At 39.7% G+C, this 14,392-nt stretch overlaps 1 protein-coding gene across 6 annotated transcripts in view; it reads left to right on the top strand.

Moving 5' to 3' along the window:
• Positions 1 to 14,392, top strand: part of DOCK4 (dedicator of cytokinesis 4) — a 435,612-nt gene that overhangs the window by 285,859 nt on the left and 135,361 nt on the right. For all 6 annotated transcript variants that reach the window (XM_058528497.1, XM_058528508.1, XM_058528478.1 and 3 more), the window contains one exon: positions 9,990 to 10,146. In XM_058528497.1, the coding sequence (XP_058384480.1) occupies positions 9,990 to 10,146 (157 nt within the window). The remainder of the gene's footprint in view (positions 1 to 9,989; positions 10,147 to 14,392) is intronic.

Genomic DNA, 14,392 nt, shown 5'->3' with positions numbered 1-14,392 from the left:
AACTTTGTAGGAATATTTTTGGCTACCCCCCCTCCAGCTACCTGCTGGAAAGCAAATTAAGAAAAGAGACAGAAATAATGAGCATAAGGGAATTCATTTCCAAAAGTCAAGTCTCTTAAGGAGAATGATGTGAGAATCCAAAAAGGATAATAGCTGTGTGCTCAACTTCCCATTGTGACTTATTCCAGTGAAGGATTTTTAGTCCTTGGAAATACATTCTAAAACACCTTCAGGTCCAGCATGTATGTATGTAAAGTAAAATAAACAAATAAACAAGCAAACAAACAATAATAATAATAATAATACAATCTACCTTTGAGAAATTAGGGTTTTGCAAATTCATCATCGTTGATTAACACTACATGGCTAAAACGACTCAACTCAGCCAGACTGTGGTTTTGTTTAGCAGACAATCTGATTTCTTAGAGTGGGGCTTATTGGCTTTCTGATCCAATGCGTCTGAGCAGGAGAAGGGCCAGCTGAGAAATCAGCCAAATAGAGGATGATCCTGTTTCCTGGTTGGAGGGGGATTAATTTAATGTGATGGCTTTAGACTGCAAGAGTCTGTTGCAAGTTTGTTTATTTCACCTTTGCTAACTAAAGGTTTGTCCATAAACCCTTTGTGGCTCATATTTTTTTCCTACAAGTTTTCAGTTTCTTATGCTATATCTCAATTCTGTACCTGGTCCATAGAACTCCAGCACAGCCACTGTCTTTGAGATGGATTTTTTAGATTCAGTTGAAAGCTATTGCTCTCCACTTATCCTTTCCTATACTATGTTTGCATTTATAAGTAAAATGAAAATATGAGAGGAGTTTGAAAAATTAAGATAGACTGATGGGTTTGGCACCTATCTTGCTGTCCAAAGAGCTCTACTTCCTCCTCAACTATTCTGAAAGAAACTTCCCCTGTAACCAGGATCAATAGATCTTAGAGAAGCCAGAGACATCTCTCTCCACCCTGGGCTTGGACATAGGAGAATTGGTCACGTAACCCTTGTTTCATTTCACACTGTGAGAGAAATTAAAAAATGAATACCTGCCAAATTAAAAAAAAATTAAAGGTAACTGACCTGCTAACTTGAGCATAGCAGTATGCCAAGCTGAACAACAACAACAACAGCAAAGACTAAGATAACTTAATAGGTGGACTTGGTTTGAGCACTGAAGGCTATTAATGTGATGTCCAGAAAGCCCCTTTATTCTAACTAATTAATGCCACTATATTTTCAATCTTCCTAAAATGCTCTGCCTTACCTGAAACCTAGCTCTCCTCTGCTCTGAGAGCTTCCTGTGTAGCTTCTGGAGTAAAGAGAGCTTATCTTCTGAGGCCTTGTGTCTAGTATCTGGAGGTCAGATGCCTCTAAATGCCCCAGTGCCAAAGACACTTGTTTTCCTCTCTCTTGTAAAGAGCTTCCCTACCCTTCGTAAGGCTCATTCCATACAGTACTGTAACTTTCTACCTGTCCTAGTTACTATCTTCCACCAATATGTATATTGCTGGCCAGCAAGGCAGAGCAGAGGGATAGGGTGGTGGGCAGCTGTTTACTTTCCCATAGTCAGCCTAGCCCCTAGTTCAAAGTTGTCTTCTTCTTCTGGTTGACCTGTCCAGTGCCCTAGCCCCTTGTTTCTTAGACACTACATCTCCAGTGACCTTTATTTGTGTTCTGCTTCACTATGGCCTCTCCCTGGGCCTTGCTTCATCCAGCCAGCAGGATCTCCCATGTGGGTGCTAAATAAACACTGAATAGATGAATGGGTGGATGGATGCATGGATGGATGAAATCATCCAGAACCACTTCTAATCAAAAATCTTAAATTCCCAATATCCAGAGCATAACCTTTCAACCTTCCAATTTTCTGACTCTACCTGTTTTCAATAGACCCCGCTTGACTTCACTTTCTTCCTTTTCTTATCCAGGGTATCCCTTGATCCTTAGTTCTGCTGTGCCTGCGTGAGAAGAAGAAACCAGCCCTGAATCAGTCTGTCAACGTTGCTCCCTCCTATGTCCCGCCCTATGCAGTAGAGCTTTACTAGAGGAAATCATACAGTTGTTATTGGTTAGCATCAGCCTGATGGGTATAGATGCAGGACCATTAACACTGCAGGCTAGCTAATCAGTTCTCTCTCTCAGTCCCCACAGGAGTTATTTACCAGATTTCACCATTCTGCCTACCCCACCACTTCCTGTCTACTTAACAGAGAAAACAGAAGCCATCAGACAGGAACTTCCTTAACTTCCTATGCTCTCTCCTTTGCCACCTGCAAACTTATCTGCATCCTTGCCTTCCTTCCTGCATCCTGTCTCAGAGGATGGGGAAAGACTCCTTCTCTCCAAGGCTAATTCTTCCACCTGCTTCCCTCAGGATCTTCCTCCCTCCTGACTCCCCTGGGACCCTGCTTCATCCAGTGTCTCCTCTTGCTCCTGCAACTATAACTGTTTCCTCTTTTCTAGCAGTATTCTCTCAGAGTATAAACATGCTCAAGCCTTTTTCTTTAAAAACAAACAAAAATTTGTAATAGCAGCCACCCTCCCTCTTCCCTTCCCATTACAGCCAGCCTGCAGGAAAAGTCAGTCTTCATTCACTGTCTCTACTTCCTCACATTGCATTTGTTCCTTGGGCTGCTTCTGTCCCCACAGCTCAAATGATGTTTCTCCCTCAAGGTCACACACCTAGGGGTTAAAGCCACTGTATGCTTTCAAAATCTTTCCTTGCTTGACTTCCCTGTAGCCTGTAATGCTGTTGATTACCCTTCTTCTTGAAAATCCCACGTTCCTTAATCTCTCTGACAATGTTCTCCTGAGTTTCATCCTTCTTCTCCTTTGAGGACTCTTCACTCTTTATCCACACCTTAAACATTTGTGTTATCGTAGATTTAATCCTTGGCCGCCATCTATGTCTGCTACACTCTAGAACCGTCTTATCCACCTCCATGGGTTAACTTACCATGTCTGTGCTGTTGACGGCCCCATCTGGATTTCTAGCCCAGAGCTTTTACAGGCCTACTGAAGCCCTTCAGTTGGATTCTCCGGAGACACCTCAAACTCAGCATGTCCAAAACTGGGTTTTTTGTCCACCTCCATCCACTTCTGCTGTGAACAAAAGCCTGCAGTTTCCCTTGACTTCTCACTCACCCCCCATATCTAAGTAGGTGGTTGCATGACTGGTCAGTTTCATCTCCTTACTAGTACTTTAACCTAGGGAATTTAAACTAGAGGCGAGTATCAGAATCAGCTTGGGTTTTTCTTATTTAAGAGGTCTAGAGGAGTCCCAAGGCTTTTTTGTGTTGAAAAATCTCATACTCCAGCTGTATTAAAAACTACATACTGTTTTCTGAATATACCTGTACTTTTTTAACAGTTGTTTTTTAAGATATTTTAGACTTACAGAAGAGTTACAAAAATAGTACAGAAAATTCCCATATACCCTTCACCCAGCTTCTCCTTCTGTTAACATCTTATATAACCATAGCACATTTATTGAAACTAAATTAACCTTGGTACAATACTGTCAACACAAAACTTATTTGGACTTCAAAAGTTTTTCCACCGATGTCATTTTTTTGTTCTAGGATCCAATCCACTATCCCACATTGCATTTAATTGCCACGTCTCCATAGTGTCATACATGTACTTGTATTTTCTCAATACCTTTACATATATTGTTTTTTCCACATAATATGCCTTTCCCTCCCTTGCCTGCTTGGGGAGCCTCTTATTCTTTATGACTGAGGTCAAATAGTCCCTTTCCCATAAGGCCTTTCTTCCCTTCCCTGACAGAGCTGGAATCCAGTGGTCTTTATCACAGCTTTGTAATCAATATCAACAGATGAGTGCAGAGGTCAGATGTGTAATGCCCTCAAGGACAGGAGCTGTGTTTGTTTCCTTGTTGCATTCTTAATACCGAATTAAAGGACTGGCAAATAGTAGGAATTTAATAAATGTTTAATAATGACATTAAGGATGGCTAATCATATTGAAAGAGTCCCTAAAAGATAGTATTTTGCTGCCACAACTATTGAAATCTGGTTTTCATTAACTGGTAGTATATAGTTCCAACTGGGTTGTCTAACTTACTGTATTTTTTAATTTAATTCTCTACTTCCTGAAAATTGTAGACCCTTTAATTTGATTAATATACTATGAATTTCTGTACCAGTTTATTTCTGAATAAATTGTAGATGTTCATTTCTCAACCACATAGCTTGCATTATTTCAGATATCACATTTCTGGGATACTGTTTATGACCAACCATTGAAGTTCTCTTTCACATGCCTAAGACAGTGGTCAACAAAGTAGCCCAGGACATGGTGCACCATTCAATCCTACACCAACTGATTTTAATTCTGGGCAAAGAAATAGACTGTGCCAAGCCATATAATCTTAAAGAAGATTGAGACTACTAGTCCTACCACAAAGCCTACATTTTAATTCTTCTCTAAGAATCTGAGAGAGCACAGCTCTCTTGTCAGATCTGATTTCAGTCTCAAGAGTAGTAAAGCAAAGGGCTGGTTCTCATCTCCCTCCTCTCTAATTTGTAATAAATTAACTTCACACCATTTTAAGATGATTTGCACAGATCCCAGCCTATCAAAGCAAACACAGAGAATTGTCCTTTACTATGACAATGACATTGTTTTGTTCCCACAATCCAGTAGCAGCCTCACGAGGCTATGGTCATGTTGTCTTGTTTCTCCTAGAAAGAATGGCTCAGTTAATTGTTGCCTCATCTAACTATCATCATACATCTACCATCACCCTGGTAACACTTGAGCTGGGTCTGTGTTGTCACAAGAGAACGGGGAGGACAGTGTCTTATTATTCTCGTATCCATATTGCCTTGTTCCATGCTTGCACTGGTTTTGGTGGGAAAAAAATTGTCCCTTTGCCAAAACTCAAAACAGTTGTTTTGCAAGCGGTCCCCAGAATGCAAGTAATCCATATTTAACCACCCATCTAATTTAGGGGTCTAACTGAATTTTACTGTGGTGACAAAAGCATCCATCAACTACATGCAGTGTAGTTTCATGCAAAGGGGCAGTTTCACGCCGTTGAGCCTTCGTTGCTCAGATTCGCATGCATTCAACCACCAGCCGCAACTCTTTGTACTGGTATTTCCAACTAAAGCACAGACAGTGTCATGCCATACTTTTCCAGCTTCATTTCTGTGACTTGATTGACTCTTTGCCCTTCATCTAAGGAGGAGATTATTCATTCCCATTTGTTTTCTCCGGCCCATAACCTGGTTCAGAGTGGCACTCACAGTGCAGAGCCTTCTCCCACCTGGCTGCAGCATGCCCGAGGAAGTTACTGCTGATTCTTCCTCCCTCCCAGCTTCTGCTGGTGAGCTGTGCATTTCTTCTTAAGAGGCTAGAGAACCTTTTTGGCTTAATCTCTTGCTGACACCTGCCCCTGCCCTAGAGGCCTACCTTTTGGAACCCCATTTCTATTCTCCACTGCTCTTCAACCCCACGTCTCTTCTATCTCTTCTCTCTCATCGAATGAATGAACGAGTGATCTCTAACTCACCTGTTGTGTTCCCAAGTTCCTGTGTCATGCCTCATCTGCTCCTACCTGCCCCTCCTCCCCACTACATCAGGTCACATGATCCTTTTTGCTCCCTGCGTGGCTTCAGAACATGGACTAGCTATCCCACCGTAAGGCTCACAGGCTTATTCCATATGAAATATTTCAGCTCTTTAGACCACTGTAAGCTCTCTCCCAGGGTGTCTCCCACAAACGTACCTTTTTGTTGAAAAGTGAACTTTTTTTCATCTTTCTTAGCTATAACTGCCATTCAATATGTTATCTATAAATCAATAAATTTTAAATTTATTTTAGCAAAACTCAACACTTGGTTAAAACAACAGTGGAAAAGTAGTTGTGGTCACATCTACTATGTTGCATAGTAGATGTGAACACAAACTTTGGTTCAAATCCTGGCTCTGATGCTTACTAATGTTGTGACATTGAGAAAATCGCATAAACTCCTCAGGTTACCATGTCTGACCTCATTGGGTTATTATGAGAGTAAGAAAATACATGTGCAGTGCTTAGCAGTCCCTGACATTTAGTAAACCCTTGGAAATGGTAGTTGCTTGGATTGCTTTTAAAATGTCCAGTGTTATATGATGTGTTAAGGATGCATGCTGAAAACCTCAGAGAACAATAAAAGATATGCTATGAGACTTTCTGTGCAATTTCTGTGGGCTGCTTAAGTTCTTCAGAAATAAATTAAAACCTCCAACTCTAATGTCATACCTAGCATATCTCCTTTGACTCTTACTGGACAAAAAAAATCAGTTTTGAACTTCTGGTAAATACTATATCAAAGGGTTCATAGAGACCAAGGAGTGATTGATTACATGCTTTTCTTTACTGAATTGATAAGTAGAATTCTCCCCACCCCTGACCCGCTTTCCCCGCCAACACACACACACACACACACACTGGTATTCTTGGTGGGAGATCTTGAAATAACTTTTATGTCCAGAGTAATGTTTATATTAATTATTGTATTTTGTACATAAGTGAGGGTGATAGAGTTTAGCTGTAAGAAGCTATCAAGGTGTCACACCTTAAACAGACTCGGATGCTGAGGTCTTGGCTCCCCAGGCTGGGGGAGAAGTAAAGTGAAGCAGACTTGGTGGCACTGAACTGGCCACAATGACTGGCCCAGGAGAAGGCAGCCAAGTCTTCTATGCACAATGCCCCCTAAGGACACAGCACAGCCATCATATCGTCAATCATAGAAGTGGTCAGTTCACGATTACCAATGGAGCTAGATTAACCCAGCAAGCAGGAATTCTAAGAAGCTGCCAGAAGTGCTCAAGAGCCAGGCAATTAGTTGGGGGAAGGGGGTAGAAGAGAGATATCTATAGGGGCAGAATTTTTGTGAATAGATGAAGCATATCAGACTAGGGCAGGCTCCAGGTCCTGGGGAGGAGGCCTGGAAATAGCTGGACGGTGTGTCTGGGCTGGGTGTGCATGAGACTTCAGTTCCAATAGGAAGTGGTAGTTAGATGTATGGAGCACAAGTCAGGCTAGGGATGGCAGACCAGAGCTTGTTCCTAACCCCATAGACCGGATCTGGGCAGGAAATAGGGTCAGTGAGGGGTGCTGTAACTCATACTATGACTTGCTGATACCAAGCTCTGCTACCAAGAGCAAGACTCAGGGAAGGGGATGGTGACCCAGAGTTTCAGAACATTACTTTGCCTGAGCACTTTTTCTGAAGAAGACATTTGAATTGTTCACTTTGTAATTATTCTTTAAACCATATATGTGTGTTTCATGTACTCTTCTGTCTATATGAAATATCTTGCAGTAATAAAAGAAAGCATTTCAAGTTATAAGGTCAGAAGAGAATTATTGAGGCTGTGTATTGTGTTTATTGGTACTCCTGTTATGGGGCAGGTGTGCTAGTACTAACATCTTGTAGTATTCCGATTCTGTTTTTCTAAACTTGTTAGAGAGGTCTTTCTTAAAGATTTATTATTTAAAATTTAAAAAAAATATATTTTATGAATCACACAGACTACTCTAGAATAGCAAAGAGATTCTGTGCCTGAACTCCTGCCTGTTACCAGGACACTAGCCTTGAAAATATTTGAACAAATTTAAAGGAATAAAGTTCATATGAGTTTTAAAATTTATACTCAGAATAATCTAAGCTATACCAGCTCTATATCTGTTACAGTATTTTTTTCTCAAAATTGTATCACCTTTATTGTTACAAAAGCAGTATATAGAAAATTCAAAATCAAACAAAAACACCATACTCTTGTTACCTAGATGATGTTAACTGTTAATCCCTTAGTGTATATCCTTCTAGATGTTTTTCTGTATGGATTTTTTTATCCAAATGATATTATATGATATATATATTTTTAGAACAGTTTTAGGTTTACGATAAAATTGAGAAGATACAGAGATTTTCCATATACCTCCTGCCCCCACACATGCATAGCCTCCGCCATTATCAACATCACTCACCAGAGTGGTGCATTTTTTACCAAGGATGAACCTACGTTGATATATCATAATCACCCATAGTTTACCTTAGAGCTCACTCTTGGTATTGTACATTCTGTGGGTTTGGACAAATGCCTAATCACATATGTTCATTATAATATCATACTACTCTAAAAATCCTCTGTGCTCTGCCTATTCATCCCTTTTTACCAACCCCTGACAACCACTGATCTTTTTACTGTCTCCATAGTTTTGTCTTTTTCAGTGTCATGTAGTTGGAATCATACAATATGTAGCTTTCTCAGCATTTGGCTTCTTTCACTTAGTAATTTAAGCTTTCTCCATGTCTTTTCATGGCTTGATAGCTCATTTCTTTTTAGCACTGAGTAGTAGTCCGTTATCTGGATATACCACAATTTATCCATTCACCTACTGAAGGACATCTTGGTTGCTTCATAGTTTATATATATATGTGTGTGTATATATATTTCCTCAAAATACAATTTTGAGAAAAAATACACACATAATATATATATATTATGTTTATATATATTTATATTTTATATATAGATTTTGTGTATGTGTGAGAAAGATTAGCCCTGAGCTAACATGTGTTGCCAATCCTCCTCTTTTTGCTGAGAAAGATTGGCCCTCGGCTAACATCCATGGCTATCTTCCTCTACGTTATGTGGGACGCCACCACAGCATGGCTTGACAAGCGGTCTGTCAGTCCGCACCTGGGATCCGAACCTGCGAACCCTAGGCCACTGAAGCGGAGCACACGAACTTAACCACTATGCCACCAGGCTGGCCCCTATATATATATATTTTTTTTAATCTACTTTTTCAGTTAATGATTTTACCAATCACTGAATTTTTATCTCATGTAGAACTTAGTCAATGTATAGATTTCAAAACAAAAAATCCTTTCAGCAGGTTTGTCCAAATCCAGGACCATATGTTGCATCTGGCATCTTCTTAAGTGTTTAATCTAGAACAATCCCTTTTTTCACAACACTTGACTTGAAGAGACAAAGCCAGGCATCCTGCAGAAAGTACCACCTTCTGGATTTGTCTGGTTGCTTCCCCGACATATTGTTCAGCATATTGCTCTGCCCCTTGTATTTCCTATGAAGTGCAAGTTGACTCTAGGTGTGATAGATTCAGGTTCAGCATCTTTGGTAAGAATGGGTTGTAGATGATGATACGTTTCTTTGCACTACCCTGCATTGGTGTGACAACAACCCAATCTCCTCACGTGCAATTATATTTGTCCTCTTGCCAGTAGAAAGTAATCTGAGTGTTGCTACGTTGGCATCATATGAATATCCATTTCCTCATCAACAATTTTCCTGCTGGTCTTAGCAGTAGACGACGACCCTTGACTAAAGAAAGAATTACATTAGGGATATGAAATTGTATTTTGTAAATCTGTCATTTCTTTTACATTTGTTAGTGGGCATTTTCTGTGAAGTAGAGATTTTCCTCACATAGTGGGACTATTAGTTTACCCTGAGATACATTTTCCTTTAGTTGTCAGCTTTCAAAGTAAGGAGTTAATAGCTGCCTCAGATGAGATGTTGGAAGAATTTAAGCATTTTTTAAAAATCTACAGTTGCTGCAAATATGATTTCTTATGCATTTCCAATGTATCAGGCACTGTGTTAAAGGCTTTATGTAATCTAATTCTTATGACAACGCAGTGAGGTGTTAGAGATAGAAATGGAAATCCCGAGTGGTTAAATAACTTGATACAGTTACTCGTGTGGGAAGTGACAGAGTTGGGATTCAAACCCAAATCGGTCTGAGTCCAAACTCCGTGCTTAACTTATTTTATACATTTTTGTTGCATTTTACTTCAAAGCCAAATTCTGATTGCAATGCTGTTTGAAATGTTTTCCAGTTCATAAACACTAGAAATGGAAATTATGCTTAATAATTCTCATGAGGTCTCTTCCCTCCTCCTTTTCTTTCTCTCTCTCTTTTTTTTTTTTTTTTAATATTTTTAACAGTGTGAAGAAAACACAAATCTTCAAGATACTACCCGCTACCTCAAACTTCCCTTTTCCAAGGGCATTCTCCTTGGGAATAGTAATCAAGCCATGAAGGCCACAAAGGAATCTTTTTGGATAACATCTTTTCTCTGTTCCACAAAACTCACACAAAATGGTAACGTATAATACTGTTTTATTTGAAAGCCCTTGTACTTAAGTACTCATGTGAATCTTGGTAGGCATATTTAGTAAACACCAATGTTATATTTAAGAAATTTGCACTAGAAAAATTGTTGATCCTTCTGTTTGTGATTTCCAATAAAATGGAAACAGTTGTGACCCAATGATCTGTTAAATGCATGTAATTTAAGGACTTCAAAATTATCCCAGTATTGGAACCCAAGTACACAGCTCTTCAAATAAGCCATCAACACCCAGCTGCTTAGCATAAAAAAAAAAAAAGGACAGGGGCCGGCCCGGTGGCGCAAGCGGTTAAGTGCGCGCGCTCCGCTGCGGCGGCCCGGGGTTCGCTGGTTCGGATCCCGGGCGCGCACCGACGCACTGCTTGGTAAGCCATGCTGTGGCGGCGTCCCATATAAAGTGGAGGAAGATGGGCACAGATGTTAGCCCAGGGCCGTCTTCCTCAGCAAAAAAAAAGAGGAGGATTGGCGGATGTTAGCTCAGGGCTGATCTCCTCACAAAAAAAAAAAAAAAGGACAAAGAATACCACCACCTTAATCTCTCTTGTTTTATAGCTCCATAAACAGTGCTAATTGCAGGCTTTAGAATAAAGCCTGTTTTTTGTTTAATTAGAAGGATATTGCTTTTCTATTCTAGCATTACTTTTTATGTCAGTGATTGTTTAGCAAGTTATGATTAATAAAGCAAGCTCTTCTTGGCAAATTGTCATGAAAACATTGTCTGTAATGAAGGAAGTAAATTAAACATTTTTGAGTTCTTCATGGTTGCCATATAAGACTTCTGGCTAGCATCCTAAACGTCATATTATTAAGTCAGTTTCATTATGTTGGGGAGAATCACTTTGTAATAAGGTATTGTGTCTCATAAAATGCTCCTGTGCCTAAATATTTGTGTTATTAGTTCTTTTTTCTGTATCATAGAACAGCGTTTGTAGTAGGAATTAGAAAAGTATGTAATATGGAATCAGAAAAAGTATGTAGTATGGAATCAGAAAAGAAGCAAAATGTCGCATTCCGATATTGACCACTTTTAAGATACCTCTCAATTTCTCATGCAATGCTACCATATTTATATAGAACGTTGGCAAATGATTCTTTCACATTTATATTAGTTTTGTTTCTCCCCTTCCAAAAGTATTTTTGGAGAAATGTTTTTAAAAATCAATTGCGTGATTTATGTTTAGTAAATTTGATTGAAGCTAGCTATCACCAAGTTAAGATATGTCGTTATACCAGACTTTATCAGTATCCAGTGGTTAATGATTTTACTTAAATAAAACCTCCATTGACATAAATCTGTAATGATTATAAAGCATTTGCGAAACCTCAGGCATTTTTTATGGGGCTAGTCTACCCTCATGGAGGTTATGAAGATAATAAAATCGACTTGTTATTGATTCCCTTAGACAGAATTTTTATTCATCCTATGTGGATTAGTTGTGTATCTGTTATAGAGCCTAAGTTCACATTTAACTGATTGCCTCCAATAGAACATTTTCAGGTTGTACTAGTTATCTATTGCTGCTATAACAATTGCTATAAACTTATTAGCTTGAAACAACAAAAATTTATTGTCTTACAATCCTGAGGTCAAAAGTCTGAACTCCATTTCACTGGGCTAAAATCAAAGGCGTCAGCAGGGCTCCGTTCCTTCTGGAAGCTCTAGGGGAGAATCCTTTTGCTTACCTTTTCTAGGGGCCACCTGAATTTCTTGGCTCATGCCCACTTCCTCCACCTTCAAAGCCAGCAGCATAGCATCTGTAAATCTCCCTTTTAAGGACCTTAATCACCTCTTATGATTACATTGGGCCCACTATATGATCCAGGATAATCCTTCTATCTTAAAATCTAAAGATTTTATCTTAATCATTTCTGAAAAATCTCTTTTGCTGTGTAGAGTAAACATATTCACAGGTTCCAGGGATTAGGACACAGACTTCTTTGGGGGCCATTATTCTGCCAACCACACATAAAACTAACAATAGATTCTCTGCCATCAAAATATTTGGTGCTGTGTCCTTAATTTATTCTAGTTCTAGAGTTTAGGATGTTAGACAGAATGGTGAACATAAGACGGAGAGAATCAAGTCCTGAAAATTAGAAGTTGCTACTTTGTAAAAGCAGAGAACATTTTCAGGTATATATGTGGGTAAACTATTCACGAAATCGTTATATTAAACACCTCACTATATGGAAGGCAATGTTTGGCTCATTTTTGGAGACTGGTAAGTGCTTAATTATCATTTCGACTTTGATTAACCGTGTCAATATAAGACAGCTCAAAATGAGCCGGGGAATGAATAGTTGTTTCCAAGAGATGGGAAGGAGGAAGGAAGGGAGTTGATCTTTCTGAAATTTACATGCTAGACACACATCTCTGGGTAGAAGTAATTCAGTTCCAAATTGGAATTAAATTGCTTTGTATTCATTTTACTCAGCTTGGAAAATATACAAATCCTATTTCCATTACATTTGGGCATTTAGTAAGTGATGTGGTCTCTAGGAATAGTTTCCTAGAGCAGATTTGCATTTCAGGATCGCTAAGGTGTGTCTGTCTACACGCTCTCTCTGTATTCTAGCATCCTTCATGTATAGCATACCAAGGCCAGAGTGCTCTACTGGTCATCTGTGGTTGCCAGATCAAGTAGATATCTTAAGCTCCTTAAGAGTAGGGATCAGGGAAGAAATTATTTTACTTCTTTGTTAGCTTCCTGGGGCTGTTAAACACAACTCTAAAATAATTTAAGAAAAAATAAAAACAATGCTTAAATTTAGTCTCACAGTTGTATAGTTACTGACTGCCCCACATCCGCGTCTCCCCCAAATAATAAGTGGTTCATTCAGTCTCTTACTAAGATTGTGATTAAAAAAAAAAAGTAGGTATCATGTCATCCACCTATTTTATAGCTCTTGGTAGGTTAGGCATACAGTATACACTTAAGTGCTTATCAAATGGAATGTATAAAATTCACATTTTCAGTAGTAGGTCATGTCTCCTAATTTGCAACTAATGTATCTTCAAATGGCTAAAATAGAGACCTAAGGGATGACAATTTTGACTTAATTCTGGGTACTTTCCACACGTGATTAGTTTTCTCCAGACAGGCATACTACTCTCACTCTTCCTTTGCTCCATAATGAGCAGTCTAGAGATTCATCAGACTTCTTGCAAGAAAGATGAACAGCTCCATCCTGATCTGATTGTCTGGACCACTGTCATCTGTTTTCCACTTCTGCTGATGAAAGTCCTATTCCTGGTTCCCCACTGTGGCCACTGGTGATGCCACTTTGTGGCCAGCAGAGCCACCTCCTTCCTCTGCACATTCTCCACTCCTCATGTTGGGCGGGGCCCTGGACGCCCCTGCAACCGCCTCAGTCTAAGGGGCAGGGAAAGAGAGCGAGAGGAGACGGAACGAGAGCTGGAGTGGAGGTGGAGTGGGAAGGGAAGAGTGAATGGCAGGGGGAAATGCATTGGGGAATTATAAAAGAGAAGATGCCCAGGAAAGGAGGCATCCTGAAGTTAGATGCAGGAGGCAGGAAGTAGGTGGGAGGGAGGCAGCAAACAGACCGGGAGAATAATGGAGGAGTCTTCTGCCGCTGCGGGTCTCACTGTGGAAATATCTAGTGTTCTAAGTATAACCAATCATTTTTAAAGAGGTTTCAATCATACCTCCAGGATGTCTGCATTAGACATGAATATTAAACATTTTCAGGTTTTTCTGTTATGCAAATATCATAAATCTCTTTTTCAAAGTCAGTGTGTTTTAAATTCCCTCATCTTTGTGATTCTAGAGCCTCCTCCTCCTTGTATCCCTGTTTTTTGTGGGTAAAGATTCCTATTCCCAAATTTCTTCTTATTAAATCCTTTGTGAGGTTTTTCTCTTGAATCTGGCTCTGGTGGAGGTGGCTTCTCTTTCCTCTTGAGATTCTTAGGCTTTCTCTCATCCCTATGCACTACATGTTTTCTTTCTCATCATAACTACTTCTTGATTTCTTGTTGTTTTTTTTTTTGTTTTTTTGTTTTTTGTTTCTGTGTTGGTCTTTCTGTCTCTCAGCAAGTCTCCTTTCGGTTTCTCCTGAAACAAGTGCCTTGAAATGGATTTCTTGCTGTTGAGCCTAGAAAATCCCTCCTGGCTTCTCTCTGGCCTTTCTAGTCTCAGCCCCACTGGGCACTGGGAGGCCAGCCCTTCAGGTTCCCCTGCCTTGAGCACTCCCTGCAAG

This window comes from Diceros bicornis, chromosome 3 (genome assembly GCF_020826845.1).
Source record: "Diceros bicornis minor isolate mBicDic1 chromosome 3, mDicBic1.mat.cur, whole genome shotgun sequence".
Lineage (NCBI taxonomy): Eukaryota > Metazoa > Chordata > Mammalia > Perissodactyla > Rhinocerotidae > Diceros > Diceros bicornis.
This window is presented reverse-complemented; position numbering and strand designations above follow the sequence as displayed.